Source organism: Hyperoodon ampullatus (assembly GCF_949752795.1).
Source record: "Hyperoodon ampullatus genome assembly, chromosome: 11".
NCBI classification, from domain to species: domain Eukaryota; kingdom Metazoa; phylum Chordata; class Mammalia; order Artiodactyla; family Ziphiidae; genus Hyperoodon; species Hyperoodon ampullatus.
The window spans coordinates 96,281,163-96,297,408 of NC_136924.1; the positions used below are offsets into that span (position 1 = coordinate 96,281,163).

The following is a 16,246-nucleotide window of genomic DNA, read 5'->3' on the forward strand; positions in this document are numbered from 1 at the left end:
CTGCCCTCTCGCTCCCTAACCACCCCCCCACACCTTTGTTTGCGTCCTTCTTAATCCTTGTCTGTACTTATTCAATGTTTGTGGACTGTTTCTGGGTCTGCCTTCCCACCGGGACAGGAAATGTCGGGTTCACCATCACGCCCCAGCACTGCTCCAGTGCCTGGGACACAGGGACGCTCAATAAACAAAGTGTATGCCGAGCGAATGACCACCCAGCCTCAGCCGGCCCAGCAGCAGGGAACCGGGCCTTCCCAAGTCAGACTCTCTCAGGCTCAGCTCCCCAGGAGACTAGCATTATCAATCCACATAAAGCCTTAACGCAAAGAAGGAATCATCGCTGTTGTCCACTCTGGACCCAGGGGAAGGAAGAGCGAACAAAAAAAAAACCTGAAACTCTGACCAAGAGCCTACGGGCTCTCAGTAGCCCCAGAAAGGGAGGAGCGTGGCACTCCTTTGCACACCAGGTGCCCGGGGGAGGGAGGTTGGCCCTGGGCCTGTGTGAACTGGCCGTTGTTGTTATCGATCTTCTTAGCTCCCCGATGTCGAAGTCAGGCCGGAGAATGTGGTTATGTCCCCCTCGGGGTGACCCTGGCTGCGTCTCCAGGAATGCAGGCTCTAGGGCCAGAAGGCCTGAGTTAAAATAAAATCTTAGCTTCACTGCTCAACAGTCCTGTGGCCTTGAGCAAGTTATTTAATCTCTCTGTGTGTGTTTCTCCCACTGTAAAATAGGAATGATACAGGTACCTCGGTTCCATAGCCACTTTTAGTCTTTTCAACAGCGCCTGACACATAGCAAGAGTGTAACGAATTTCATCATCCCTGATCTCCGTGATCTTCACAACCACCCTGGCAGGATCATCCTCCACTTTAAAGGGACGAGACGGCGGAACGTGACCCACACTCACACTCGTGTGTCAGACTGTGAAGGCCCGGCTTTCTGTGTCCACATGTAGCACTCCCTGCCCGCCTCCCCCTCCCGCCCAGGCACACGGAGTTAGAGACCCACACACAGTGACCTAGAGGCTTTATTTACAAGAGAAGGGCCTGGCCCTGCCAGGGGCCTTGCTGGGCTATATACAGGGGCTGGGAGAGGGAGCTGGGGACGTGGCCATTTAAATTACAATGGAATGGGGGGCCAGGCTCCGAGGTTCAGGCTCTGGGTCTTCCACTGGAGGCCTCTGCAGGGACGGGCCTGAGGCTGCAGAGACAGGGAAGGAAGGGATCAGAGGGGGTTGGACCTGGAGGGGGGGACAAGACACAGGTCTGGTTGGGTTGGGAAGACAGGGTGAGGCCACAGCCGCCCCGTCCATCCCAGGGAGAGCACCGAGCCTGGGGGCCCCTGAGGGCAGGCCAGGGAGGGGCCGTACCATGGCCGCCCCAGGACAGGCCCAGCTCACTTCCTCTTCAGGGAACCCTTGCTCTTCTCCTTGTCCGCCGACCGCTGCTTCTTCACCTTCTCGTCCTTCTTGTTCTTACTGTGCACGTTCTCATACACGTCCTCCTTGTGTCTGCAGGCGGGGCAGGCAGGTGCGGGCAGTCAGGAGACAGGGCAGGGGCCTCCAGCACCAGCAGCCCTTCGGGGCCACCCCCATCTCACAGGTGAGCAAACTGAGGCCAGGAGAGCGAGGAGACCAGTCCTGACAGTGTCCTTACACTAGACTAGAAGCTCCTTTGAGGGCAGAGGCTCCATCTCACACATCAGTGCCTAGCACAGGCCCCACGTGGAGGGCACTCAGGAGACACTCGTGAACACAGGTTGTAAGAACCAAGCTCGAACTTTAACCCGAACCTCCCTGGAAAGGACGGGTCGGGCTGGAGAAGAGAAAGGGGCAGACGCTGGGAGGTGGGAGGTGGGGCCACTCACTTGGAGGAGGTGCGGGCGGCCTTGGCATGGGCATTCTTCATGGCTGGGGGGTAGGTAATGTTCCCGTACTCCGACTCCCAGCCCTTCTGGGACTGTGGGAAGAAGTGTGGTGGGAGGCCGGTGGTCCCAGCAGCACCGGACAATGCCCACTGCCCCCCCTCGGCCCCTCCAGGCCATGCTCCGCCCGCACCTGCATGACCTCCAGCTTCTTCTTGGTAGTTTCGATGAACTGGGCGATGGCCACGTAGATGAACTTGTATTGCGCCTCCGTCTGCACCATGCCCGAGCGCTGGGCCCGTACCATCTGGATCGTCTTCTGGATGTCGATGTCACAGTCTAGGCCTAGCAGGGAGGGCAGCTGGACGTCAGGCCCTGGACAGAGGTGGTGGACACGGGGGCCGCTCCCCGCCCCGCCCCGCGTCTCCCACAGGTCACCCTCACCCTTGGTGGAGATGCTCTCCATAAGCATGTCGATGACAATGATGGTGCCGGTGCGGCCAATGCCGGCGCTGGGGAGAGAAGGGGCACCATCAGAGGCCCAGCCTGCACGAGCCGGGAAGCGGCGGCAGGGCAGCGGGGGCGGGGTGTCAGCACAGCACCGGCAGGGGCGGGGCTTAGGGAACAGGCCGAGACGGGAGACGCAGGCACCAGGCAGGGTCATTGCGAGGGTAGGCAGGGTAGAGTCTGTCCAACTCTGCACCCGTGCTCATCACTCCAGCCAAGGGGTCTGGGGACAGAACCTGGCTCTCGGGCGCTAAGACGCTGCTCCCCGGACACCCATCACTTTCCTTCTTCCCAGCACCGCGCTGCACCGCCTGCTTCCGCGCGTCACTCTGCCCCCCACCCCAGGAGATCTGGGACCCCGTTCCCCGACCACGGCCCGCCTGCTGCCCCGGTACTCCGGGCCTCCCCGGCCCTCTCCCACAGCCTTGGCCCCAGCGAGGCTGGCCTCCTCGCCTCGGGAGCATCTTTCGGCAAGGCTCCGTCTCCCTTTTTCTTCAGATCCTGATGGCAGGGCAAGGGCAGCGTCCAAGACAGCAGGCCTCGGGAGCCACCGGGCTCAGGAAACGTGGGGGAGCATCGCAGCAGGAAGTCTGCCTTCTCCCCACCCTCTGCCGCCACCCCCGGGCAAACAGACCCCAGGAGCCTCAGGACGGCACCCAGACCCCAGTCCCACCCCGTCGGCTAGGCCAGTCGGGCCAATGCCCCGAGTTGCACTGTCTAATGTCAAACCCAGATTGTCAAAAATAACACCCCGTCACCCACTTCCTTCCTGTAACGTCTAAATTAAGGCCATGGGGATTTCAAGAAGGCGGGGGGGGCACGGCCTGGAGGCAGAGTCCCTGAGGCAGCACGTGGGGGGCACCTCCAGACGCAGCCCCCCGGCCCTGCCCCAGGACGCACAATTGCTGGTGGGGCAGACGGAGGGAGCCCCAGCCCTCACGGCCCCGGGGTCACGTGGAGGGAGCTGGGAGGGAAGAGGGCAGAGCAGATTCCCATTTCCCCGTTCCCTGCCTGACGTGAGTTACTAAAGCATTAACAGCTCCCATTCTTGGGCATTTACTGTATTCCAGACACAGTGAGAGGGTCTCACACTCACAACAACCCTGTAAGACCCTGATTTTACGGACAAGGAACCCGGGGGTCAGAGAAGGGAAGTCCTTTGCCCAAGATCGCACAGCCAGGGAGCGGAGCAGCTGGAATTTTGAGCAGCAGCGTCTGTCCAGGACCCTGTGCCTCCATCCCATCCCCCCAGGCCAGGCCGGCTGAGTAGGCCCGTCTGCGGGACGCTGCCTCTCAGGCCTGATGGGACACCTGCTCCTCCTTGCTGACCCCTCAGCTTCCCACCTTAGCAGGAACGGGGTCTCCTGATCATGAACATGAGGGTCTCCAGTGGAGCCAGTGTGGTGCATGAGCCCAAGGGCTGAGTTGGGGGCACTGGCGGGAAGGGAGAGATAGGTTGCAGCCATGAAGAAGCCTCAGCCTGCCGCCAGGGCTGCAGATGGAAAAGAGAAGGGATGGGGAGCTACACCAACCCCAAGGAGAAACACCAGAAACACCGGCTGGGTAGGCACGTCTGAGAAAACAGGAGTGACCAGGACCTGGGTCTACCGTGAGTCCTGCTCCAGGCTCCCCCCTTGACCAGCAGTGACCTGGCAAGAGGCGGGGCCTGTTTCCTCATCTGTATGTGGCAGGGTTGGACTAGATGCTACATCCAGGGAAGTCTCTGAGGAAGCCCACCCCACCAGGCACAGGATCAAACAATGGGCTTGGTTGAAGCTTAAGTTCCACCCATGGGTCTGGCTGGAGTCATCAGGGAACCCAGAGACTTCCCTGGAGGTCCAGAGGTTAAGACTCCTCACTCCCAATGCAGGGGGCGCGGGTTCCATCCCTGGTGGGGGAACTGAGACCCCACGCGCCACATGGCATGGCCAAAACAAAACGAAACAAAAAACAGTATCAGGGAACCCAGAAGAGGTGGAGGCCAGGGGAGGCGTTAAATGAGTTAATATATAAATTGCTTACAAGAGCGCATGGCACTTAGCAGTACTCACTTGCCAGCTACTACTTTGATTATTATTACTAACACCATCGTTATTATTCTTCTCACCTGCAGTGCACGATGATGGGCCCTGCGTGAGGCAGACTTTCCTGCCGCTGGTTGATCTGGTCCAGGAAGCTGAGGACACCCCCAGGCTCGCTGGGGACCCCGTGGTCAGGCCAGCTCAGGTACTGGTAGTGCCAGATCTCCCGAACCAGGTCCCCCTGGGTCAAGGACATAGTCAGTGCCCCCTGCTCCCGCGCATGGCCTCATTCAATCCAACCAAAGAGAACAGGTGTGAGGAGGGCCCCGGGCATGGGGCAGGGGCCACTCACATTGTCCAGCGGGGAGACCTGTAAGGTGCGGAGTTTGTACTCAGCTGTGTCGTGTTCCCCACAGTTGGTTACAGCGTAGAGTCCATAAACGCACTGAGTGCCCATCTCTGGCCAGTATGGGACACATTTGTTCTGAAAAGGGAGGGTGAAGGTGGGGACTGAGGCCTGTGCCCACCTCGAGCAGGGCCTGAGTCCCTGGTGATGGCCCCGTCAGCATCCAGTGGATGAACAGATGAAATGGCCGAGAGTCAGAGACATAGGGCCTGGCTCGGCCTCTTACAGGTGGTGAGACCTCGCCAGTCACTTGACAAGTCATTCAGTGCACGTTGGCTGGCACACGCACCGAACCTGAAGCTGTGCAAACCGGGCTGGAGTTACAGACACAAGTAAGACGCAGTCTATGCCCCTGTGCCTGCAGGAGCTCACAGAGAGATAGGTGAGCGGGGAACCAAAGCCGCTGAGGAGCAAGGGGGAGGGAAAGACTAATCCTCCCTCTCAGGAACGGGGGAAAGCAGGGACGGCTTCACAGGGGAGGGAGCATTTGAGCTGGGTCTTCAAAAAACGAGGAGTCGGGCTTCCCTGGTGGCACAGTGGTTAAGAATCCGCCTGCCAATGCAGGGAACACGGGTTCGAGCCCTGGTCCGGGAAGATCCCACATGCCTCGGAGCAACTAAGCCCGTGCGCCACAACTACTGAGCCTGCGCTCTAGAGCCCGCGAACCACAACTACTGAGTCCACATGCCACAACTACTGCAGCCCGCGTGCCTAGAACCCGTGCTCCGCAACAAAGAGAAGCCACCGCAATGAGAAGCCCGCACACTGCAACGAAGAGTAGCCCCCGCTCACTGCAACTAGAGAAAGCCCACACGCAGCAACGAAGACCCAACACAGCCAAAAAGAAAGGAAGGAAGGAAGGAAGAAAGAAAGAAAGAAAAAGAAAAGAAAAAAATGTGAGGAGTCAGTGAGGCAGAGAGATCCCAGAGCCAGGAAGTCGGTCCCTAGCGGAAATGAGCTCGTGCAGAGGCATGGAAGCCTTAGGGACCCTGGCCGGCCAGAGGCGGCGAGGGCTGGAGGGCAGCCACCAAGCCTGAGCGCCAGGTCCGGCAGTGCGACTGCTCTGAAGGCAGCTGGGAGCCGTGGCAGGGTTCTCAGAGGGAGCAGCCTGGTGCAGTGTGTGCTCTGCACGGGTCACGGCCACTCCACTGCAGACGGTGCCGTGGGAAGGGGGCAGCCTGCAGGCAGGGAGGTAGCTTGCCCGTGGCGTGAGGGTTGGGGGCTGACTCCAGAGAGTATTATGAGGCCGAGGGGACAGGGAGGGCTGCTGCCCAGAGCGGGACGGAGGGACACTTTAAGGAAAGAGGCCACTGGAAATCTGGGTCTGGTGGTCAGGGGAGCCCAGGGTGGGACGCAGGGGTCCGGGAGTCAGCGTGTACCCAGACCTCGTGCCTCAGTTTCCCAACAAGGTAGGACCCTTGCCCTCCGAGGTGCCCCAAGTCTCTTTGGCTTAATGGTGGTGGACGACTACTGGGGGGCTCGGCTTACCCGGCCCTTCTCCACCTCCCGGGTGGTCATGACGACGACACGGGTGTTCTCCTGCCACACCATCTGCCAGAAGTCGTTGACCGTGGCCTCCAGGCAGCCCTGGCTGGCGATGTAGGTCTTAGCATTCTCATCAGGGCCTAGCAGCTGGTTCTGGACGCGGGTGCAGAGACACGCAGGGCTATGAGCCCCTCGCACCCCTGCCACCCTCAGCCACCCAAGGCCACAGCTCTGGCTTCGCCTGTGCATCTTTGGACACAGCCCCCCCGTGAATGGGGGTCCCCAGGGCCCAGTCCCCCCTCCCCCATGACCGGCGGGCACACCCACCTTGACGTAGTTGGCGTTAATGTAGTCGGACCCAGGGACGTTACTGTCGCGTCCCTGCAGGACCACTCGGCTGTGGTCGACTGGGAGCGGGCAGAGAGGAAGCAAGAAAGGCGTGGGTCAGACCCTTCCCGAGTTTCCAGGCCTTTCTTGCCCAGAAGCCACGGGCTCTCAGAGCCCGGCGGGCAGGCGGGGACGGGGGATCTGTATGGGGGGGAGGGATCTGTGTGGGGTGGGGCTGGAGGTTTCAGAGGAGGAAGGGGGTGGGGGCGGGGTGCCGGAGGCCCCTCTGGGAGGAGCGGAGGCTTTTTGGAGGAGGGGCGGCTCTACTGCGGGTGGAGAGGGGTCCCCCCTTGAGCTGGGGGAAGAGACCCCCTGAGATGGGGCGAGGTCGGCGGGCGGAAGGGGAGCCTCCTGGGTGAATGGATGGGGGAGGGCTGGAGGCTGCCCAGGGACAGGGCACTCACACGGAAGGATGTTCTTGTAGCGGTTCTTGCTCTTGTTTTCTGGCCGCTGCCCTTCCAGCCGCTGGTGCAAGTTCTTCACCTCCTGCTTCTGCAGACTCTGTGAGGCAAGAGGGGGAAATGGAGCCCCAGGCCCTGGAGAAGGGCCGTCCACGGGTGGCGAGGACGTGGGGCAGATCAGGGTAAGGGGCGGGGAGAGAGGGGGCGGGGTCTGCCTGGGACCCCAGGCCCTTTGCCCTGCTGGTCCCATCACGCACCTCAAACTCCTCCCAGAAGCCAGCCTTGGCCGTGTCCTCCGACTCCTTCTTCTTGTTCAGTTCCAAGACCCGGTTCTCAATGTCAGCTGCGTTCACCCTCGTGGCGTAGTATGGCTGGGGTGAGGGAGGGCGAGAAGTCAGCCGCTTCTAGAGCTCAGAAGCTCAGGGGAAGGAAGGAGGCAGCCAGGCCCACCCCTCACCTGCCGCAGGTAGACGAAGGCGCCCGAGGCCTCCTCGATCCCCGTCCTCTTGAAATGCTCCACCAGGTCCGTGAGGCTGTCGAAGGTCTCCGAACCGCCCACTGTGTAGCGTCCACCCTGAGGGGGGCCGAGTCAGGCCACCTCTCAGGACCCGAGTCTCCCTCCCTGGACCCCCAGCCTCAGACCGAAGCCTGGGCTGACCCTCCCCACGGGCAACGCTGGAGCACAGATGGACCCCAAGCAGGATGCCGCCCCACTACCCAGATGCCTTACCTCACACATGACCTTGATATGGGTGACTCTGAGCGGGGAGCCCGGCCCAGCCTTGGGCTGGTCGCTGAGCACGGACAGCACAAAATCTCCAGGCTGGCTGAGACTTTCACGCACGAGAAAAGTCCAGGGCTCACCCTTGGCCTGCAGCAGTGTCTCTGCCTGCCCTCCAGACATGTGGCCATGGTACCACCTAGAGAAGACAGCATCCGGGGAGGTGAGACCGAGGCCAGGGGCAGGTGCTGGGCAGACATTCACGGAGGGGGCAGGGAGACCAGGCACCTGCCACGTGCAGGCACTCTGCTATATGCTTTCAAATCCACCACCATCACAAAAATGCTGAGAGGTAGATACCACCCATTCTGCAGATGAAGAAACTGAGGCTGGGTGATTGCACACTGGCCCAAGGCCCTTGCTGATAAGAGGCGAGCCTCAGGACTTCTAAGCAGGCCCACCTCTGAAAGTTTAAGACAAAGGCAGACAGGCAGGCCATATCCAGAATATTTGGAGGGGAGAAACCCAGGAAGGGTCTCCATGAAAGACAGGGCTGGGCTAGGGGAACAAATGCAGAGGCCAAACCACAGAGAGTGCTGGGGATGGGAGAGACGGAAGTCACAAGGGAGGCATGATGGGGAGAAGTCCCCCAGGGGGGCCGGGAAGGCAGACAACCCCGCTGCGTAAGAGTGGTTTGGGGGCTCTGGGGTGCCTGGGATGATGTCACTGAACGAGCTGTTAGAGGGGCTCAGAGGGGCTCATAGGGGCAGAAAGCAGAACTAGGACCTTTCCCCACAGCACACCCCCTTCCCAGGAGGAAACTGTAGCCCCGCAATGCCCAGCCCCACAGGAAACCACGTGATGGAAAAAACACAAAACTCCTTCTGGGGAGAGAGTGAGAAGTGAGGTTGTGAGGTTTCCTCAGCCCAGGGACCAGGGGAGGGGGGGCATTTTCCAACCGCAGGAATGGGGAGAAGGAGGGAGGGGGCCGTCTGTCCCGCCCCATCTCACTCCTGCCCCAAGGAGACTGCAGCTCAGAGACTTCCAGAGTCTCCTGCCCTGTCCAGGACCCCCTGGGCCACCCCATCCCATCACTCGGGGATAGGCCAGGTCCCCAGGGCTATGGAGAGGGGGCTAACCCGCTTCCCCCAGGCCCCAGGATGAGGAAGTTTCCATGCAAATGTCAGGCTGACCACAGGGGAGAGCTAGCCAGTGAGAGGACAAATGCAAATTCCCGCAGAGGGGGTGGGGCAGCTGCGAGAACACAAGTGGAGGTTTGGAGAAAGAGCCTCCTCCGCACACTCCCAGGGTCAAGGGTGAGCCGGGGCCTCCTGGCCCGGGTAACCAAAGGGGCCTCTTAGAGTCAGCTGCCCTGGTCCTGATTCCCTCGGTCCTCGGTCCTCCACTTCGCCCAGCCCCAGTTGGAACCCAGGCCTCGGGCCCCTCCCAGGGGGTCTGCTCAGCTCCATCCCTCTTCCAGCTCCACCCTCTTCCTGCAGCAGCCAGCAGGGCAGATCCTGGCCAGGACGAGGAGGAAGCCAGGACATGAAGAGCTCAAGAGTCTGGGTGGAAAATCCCCATGAAATGTTGCAGGTGGGGTGCAGGAAAAGGGCAAGAGGAGGCAGACACCAAGGTAGGGCAGCCACCAGCAAGGTCATCACTGTGGCTTCCCTCCTAGAAGAGGTAACTTCACAGGAAGGGGATCAGTGGCTCCATGTTCACGGGAAAGAGGTCTCCAGGGCTGGGCCCCAGGGCCTTTATCTCAGCCTCATCCAGGGCTAAGTTTCAATCACTGACTTGAAAAAAATATGAATGCACATTGGGACGCATGCATGTCAGAGAGACTGAAAGCAGACAGAATCAAAGTGCAGAATCATTTCAACAATCGATACGCAAATACAGGACAAGGGCAAGTTGACTTGGCCCCAGGAGTGTGAAAAAAAAAAAAACCCAGAGTTGTTCAGCTGCCTTCCCCTTAATAGGAGCTGTCATGGAGATGAAGCTATAAAATGAGCCACCACGTCCTGCTGAGCGTTAGGGTCCCACCACCCTCCACCCGTGCACTCGGAGACTGCATGGGAAGCAGCCAGCCCGGTTTGGGGGACCACATCTTTGGAGCCAAAAAGATGCCTGGAGTATTACCCTGTGCCCAGGTACTAGGCCCCTTACACTACACACCCATCACACAGTTTTCAATGATCTGGGTTCTGGTCAAGGGACTCGTCCAGCTCCACCCAGCCCAAGAGGGCAGACCCGTCCTCACGGGGTTGCTGGGATGAGGCACCAAGTGTCCTCAGAAACGCTGGTCCCTATGCTCTTCCTCGACATCAGCCTGTCCCTGTAGTAACCCCCGCTGGGGAGGGAACAGGAGGGTAGATTCTGTTCCAGGTAAGAAGTTCTTTCTAACAACAGAGCCAGACTGCTGGGAACACAGCCACGACGAGTGGCCTCTCGGGCACTAGTAGAGTCTGGGCTGCTGGCAGACAGGGACCCTAGAGAAGGGCGAGGTGACCTTCTCTGGCTTCCTCAGGGGTTGATGGAAAGGGGCCCCAGGATCACATGGAGGGAAGAGGCCCACAGAGCCCTGAGAAGGAGCGGGGGGCGGGGGGGGAGGGGCACTTGGGGTGGAGGCCAGCCCACCTCTCCGTGGGCTGGGCCAGGGCGCGAAGCCCCTCACCTCTCACTGGTGGGGTCTGAGCAGTTCAGCGGGTACTTGAGGTGGATGACGGTGCCATCGCGGTCCTGCAGGACGCCCTGCTGCTGCGTGTAGTATTCCACCAGCTCTGTCAGCGTCGCGAACTTCTCCCCGCCATACAGGTCGTAGAAATCCCCCGAGTTCTGGATCCGAATGTGGGTCACCTGATCCCCCACCCTGCAGGGCACCGGGGCAGCGGTGAGGCCGGTGGATGCGAGAGTGGAGGTGGGGGCGGCGTGGGGGATGGGCGGGGGTCCTGGGCAGGGAGCGCACACGGGGGCGGGGTGGACACACACAGGGCCGGGGCGCGCTGGGGCCTGGGCAACCAGAGTGAGAGGCCAAGTCCTGGCCCCCGCTAGAGCCTCGGGCCACCCACCTGACGGAGAGGGAGAAGTCGCCCTGGTTCTTGCGACTGGGCCGAGCCAGGAAGCTCCCGTTGACCCCTCGGCCCTTGAGCAGGGTCTCGGCATCCAGCCCACTGAGGTCTCGGTGAAACCACCTGGGAGGCCGGGAGGGCGGTGAGGAGAGGGCCCTGGGGCACCCCACCTCCTGCCTACTCAGGGTCCCCGGCCCTTACCTCACCATCCTGGGGGTGCCCGGGGGGAAGGGGTTGCAGGCAACAGGGTGGAGCCGCTGAGTCCGGGCAGGCGGAGAACGCTGGGGCTAAACCTCCCGAGGCTCTCAGCGCCCAGGTCACCTCACCACCGCGGTCCTGGTTCTGGGGCTGCCACTCCACTGGCCTGGGGCAGCCGGCAGGGCGGGGACAGGAAGGGGCGCGGCCGACCCCTTGGGGGAACTCACTCTACTTCTCGTTTTAGAGCAGAGTGGGGAGAAGCTGCGCAGGGTGGCAGTGGACGCGGGGGGGCCCACTTCCCACACGCCTGCCATCAAAGGCCTCGGGAGCGTGGCCCTCCACACATGGGGGGACGCCCGAGTAAGGACACACGTGCGCCTGGCGCACTCCGGGCGCAGATCACGCTCGGCATGTGGGAAGCCGCCCAGTCACGCGCCGTCTACTCCTGCTCCGCCAGCCTCTTCCACGCAGCCTTCCCTGGTCCACGCCACTGATGATGGTGACGGTGGCAGCTGTCACTAGTGGAGTCTGTATGCCAGGCACTGTACTGTATGATATTTACATGCCTTATCGGATGTGTCATCACCATAGCCCCATGAAGCAGGTACCTTCGTTATGCCCATTTTCCAGACAAGGAACCTGGGGCTCGGGGAGTGTAGGGAGCTCACCCAGGGTCACACAGTCAGTAAGTGGCGGTGCCAGGATGCAAACCAGACGGCCTGGTTCCAAAGCCGGTGATTTTAGCTACTGTATGCCAGGCCTCAGGGCTGCAAAGTTTGAACAGAGGTTGGAATTGTACTCCAATAAAAAAAATAAAGAGCTGGGGCTTCCCTGGTGGCGCAGTGGTTAAGAATCCGCCTGCCAATGCAGGGGACACGGGTTCGAGCCCTGGTCCGGGAAGATCCCGCATGCTGCGGAGCAACTAAGCCCGTGTGCCACAACTACTGAGCCTGCTCTCTAGAGCCTGCGAGCCACAACTGCTGAGCCCACGAGCCACAACTACTGAGCCCACACACCTAGAGCCCGTGCTCTGCAACAAGAGAAGACACCGCTGTGAGAAGCCCGCGCACCGCAACAAAGAGTAGCCCCGCTCGCCGCGACTAGAGAAAGCCCGCGTGCAGCAACGAAGACCCAATGCAGCCAAAAACAAATAAATAAAATAACATAATTAAAAATAAATTAAAAAAAAAAAAGACTCCATCTTGCAATGCAGGGGACGCCAGTTCGATCCCTGGTTGGGGAACTAAGATCCCCCATGCCATGCCTGCCACAACTAGACAGAAGCCCACACACGCACCACAACTTAAGCGAAGAGCCCGCACGCCCCAACTAAATCCTGACGCAGCCAAAAAATAAATAAATATTTTAAAAAGTAAAATAAAAAAAAAAAAGCTAAAAAAAAAAACAACAGAGGTTGGGAGACTCTTCCATTAAGGTCGCAGTGGGAGGGGGAGACTCCGTAATTGCCAAGGCCGGGAAGATGCCTACAGAGGGATGCCCTCCCCTCCCTTGACACACATAGCTGAAGAGGTGCCCTGGGGCAAAGGGATAGACAGAATGACCCCTATGCCCTGTCCAACTTGCACCTTCTCTGCTTCTTGTCCTCAGGCTTTGGCCCATCCATCTGGCCCCAACCCTGCATTCAGGTAAGGAGCACACCTAGGGAAGTAGGTGTGGGCAGAGCCACCAGCCCCCATGGGTGCGTCCACCCTATGCCTGAGCCGTAGGTTCTTGCCAAGGGGGTCTGATCTGAGTCCGCTGGAGTTCGGGACTCTGACCAGAGGCCTGTCTCCTGGGACTGGGGCTGGGGGTGCAGGGCCTGCCAGGGCTTATTCTCAGGGCCGGTTGACCCGGAGAGGCCCTAACACTAAAAGCTTGTCATGCTCCCTGTAATTCCAAACACAAACACAAACATCCCCAAACCAAAGCAAGAGGAAAGAAGCCCAACGAAACAGACGCAAGAAACTCTTGTTGGTGGCTTCCCTAGGGAGGGGGACCAGGTGGCTGGAGGAGAGGGCTGGGAGGGACCTCTCCTTCTCCCTTCCACCTTTTTGAAGGTTATATCATGGGCATGTATTACCTTTATAAAAATAAGTAAACTGACTGGGAGATGGCAATTCCTGGGACACTTCTGGGGTACTGGGAATGCTCTACATCGCGATCTGAGTGGTGTACACACGGACGGAATAAATGTGATATTTAATATTCATGCATGTGCCTCAAAAAATAAGGATAATAAATAACAAAGTGCTCAAGCCCAACAAAAGTCTATTTCTTATGTTGGCTACTTTATCATTTTTTGAACATCAATTTCCCCCCACCCCAAGAAGGGCTTCTTTTTTCCGCCTCTTTCTGGGGCCCTGGGAGCCTTGCTTGGTCTGTTTATTGCATGGTCTAATACTGACTACCTCCAGCCTTGGACAGCCGCCCTGAAAGACCATGAACTCACCCCCACAGCAGGGGGCAGGAAGGAGGTGGACATTGGCTTCTCCACCACAGAGGGTCCGCTGCCAGTCTGGCTCACCTCCAAGTGGTCAAAACTTAGCACCATGCCTCACACAGAGTATGTGTCCAATAACCAAGCTCATCCAGACCCGTGCACATACATGGTCACAAGCCCAGGTCCGGTCCTACACATGCACACCCTGCTTGTCATATACAGATGAGTATACACACACACAAGCACACAAGCATCCACTTATGCACACACAGTCCCACTACATGCACCTCACCATCCACGTCCACCTACGCACGTACCTGGTTGGGTGCAAACACCCACCTGTGGACACCGCATCCTGACCACACACGAAGCTGCAGGTCCATGCTCGACACTAAACACTCCCTGCACCCTGGCCACAAGCCACTCTCCTTCTGGAGCTTATACCACTTGGTGGAGAGGAACTAACTAGGAACCCAGAAACTCCTGACCATGGAAGAAGCAGGAATTTCTCTGAAGGGGGTCAAGCCAGAAGACAGACAGACACCAGGATGAGATGTACTGTCTCTGCTGTCCTCTGGCAGGAAAATAAATAAGAAGCACCTCCCTTCCCTTGACATAAGTGCTCTGGAGTTCACAGAGCACTTGCACACACACACAATCCCATTTGGGCCTCAGACATCCCCGTGATGTAGGAATTATTTTTCTGAATTTTTTTTTAAGGGAGGAAAACAGGCTCCAGAAAGCTGAGAGTTACAAAAGTAAGGGCCTACTAATTCCAAAGAGAAAATTCTTCACTTGGAAAGCAAGGAAATAAAGGTAGAGATGAAGATCAAGGGGGATGCAGAAAGACAGGCAGTCTGGAAGAGCAAAGAAGGTGAAATAATATCTAGAAAGTTCTTGAAGTTCCCTGAGCCTCAGTATCCCTACCTGATAAATGAGCTTAACAATATTTCCCAAATACTGATACAAAAGACCAATATGAAGTAAGTTTTTGGCACAAACAGCTTTTATGTGACATTATTAATCCACATGCCAACGTTATTTAGTAGGTCTTGTTAGCCCAATTTTAGAAACAAAAACTAAGCCTCAGAGAAGTAACTTGCCCAGGGTCACAAGCTAGTAAGGGGAAGGCAACAAACCAAGGCTGACTGACGTGAGGCCACTGCCCATCCCACCACACCAACCACTGCTGGAGGAGGCAGGGCACTGGCACAGCCCATGATGAGGCCACAGGGGCCGGCACTCCTGCAAGGCAGGATCTGGAAAGGCCCCCCGGATGGCAGGCACAGGACCCACTGGAGCAGCGCTGGGTGTGAGCAGGGCACTGTGGCTGAGCTGAGCTCTCAGAGGCTGGGACCCATGGCAGAGGGCCTCACAGGGCCAGGCTGGGGACCCAAGGAAGGATTCTGTCCCAGGAGAGGCCTTGCCAACCACCTGGTAGGAAAACGACCGAGGCGGGAGTGCGGAAGGGATCAGGGACCAGACAACTCAATCAGAACCTTGACATCAGGGCTGAAGGAGACAAGGTGTGCACTGGGGGAGGCAGGGCACACCCCAGGGCAGATGTCAGTGTGAGAAGCAAGAACCTGCAGGACTCAGGGGTGACCAACCCATCAACTCACCAACACACCAAGCAGGTCCTCACTGTAGCATCCAAACTCCAGCAAGGCCCGGTCTGTCCCGGCCCTCCCCACTGGCCTACTCTGCTGCAGGCACTGTCATTTAGTTTGTTCTCACAGCAGGGCCTTTGCACTGGCCGTTCCCTCCGCCCAGGGGCACTGGAGCCTGGCTCCCCCTCCAGGTCACAGCTTCTATGTCACCTCCTCAGGAAAGCCCTCCCTGCCCCCTCCAGCCAGTGACACCACTGGCACCCCAGTCACTTACTAGCACGTGAAGCTGTCTCATTTTCTGGGTAACACTTCTGAGAACCTGCAATTATCCTATTTAGTGGGTTCCTTGGGCAGTCTGTCACCTTCCACTGGAGTGAGTGAAGCTCCGTGAGGGCAGGGACCGTGTCTCTCGTTTGCTACAGTATTGGCAGCACTTTAAAAAGCACCTGGCGTATAACAGACGCTCAACAGGTATCTGTTGAATGAACTGACGCAGAGGAGTGAAGGGAAACTGAAGGAAATCTGAATGAAGGATACTGGGAAGTTGAGTGGAAACAGGGGAGCCTTCTCAGATTCGCCTTTCAGACGTGTAATGTTTCAGGTGACATGGGCTCCCCAGGGGGACAGATCCTAAGCAGATGGCAGAAGCAGGGGACCAGAGGGTGAAGGGAGAAATGCAATGGTGAGAAGAAATATGCATCTATCAGGGAGGAAGTGCTAGAGAAGCGGGGGGTGGGGGGGGAGGGGGGTGCGGAGGGCTACGAATGGGCCCGGAGTTCCTGACATCTTTCGAGGAAGCAGACCCAGGGCAGGGGGCAGGGGCGGGTCGCACTCGTGGTCACACACCTGTCAGGAGTGAGCAGGAACACTGCTCCTCCCTCCCAAATGAACAGGAGACCATGATACGCAAGCGGAGCAGGGGACTTACCCATGGGACAGCATTTCCCCAGAGGGGTAGGGAGTCACAGGCAGATGGCCACAGGGGGCGGGGCTGAGCCCGAGGCGCAGCTGTGCGGTGGCCCAAGGTGAGGAAGCACACTCAGAACTCAAGCCACTTCCCTCTCGATGCTGCCCGCCAGGCCAAGATGCCACAGGGACAAGCCCCTGGACTTAATAAACCCGGAAAAGGGACAGGTGG

At 58.8% G+C, this 16,246-nt stretch overlaps 1 protein-coding gene across 1 annotated transcript; it reads right to left on the reverse strand.

Annotated features, from left to right (window-relative positions):
- Positions 1-1,007: 1,007 nt before the first annotated feature.
- Positions 1,008-16,050, reverse strand: PTPN6 (protein tyrosine phosphatase non-receptor type 6; the record flags this gene model as incomplete). The annotated part of the gene is made up of 16 exons (XM_079714532.1): positions 1,008-1,238; positions 1,368-1,508; positions 1,865-1,956; positions 2,055-2,206; positions 2,306-2,373; positions 4,476-4,630; positions 4,742-4,873; positions 6,284-6,433; positions 6,608-6,687; positions 7,072-7,168; positions 7,326-7,439; positions 7,526-7,642; positions 7,799-7,988; positions 10,467-10,661; positions 10,861-10,983; positions 16,037-16,050. 15 exons carry the CDS (start codon positions 16,048-16,050, stop codon positions 1,394-1,396), a joined length of 1,794 nt encoding a protein of 597 aa, XP_079570658.1. The 3' UTR covers positions 1,008-1,238; positions 1,368-1,393.
- Between the last annotated feature and the right edge of the window lie 196 nt (positions 16,051-16,246).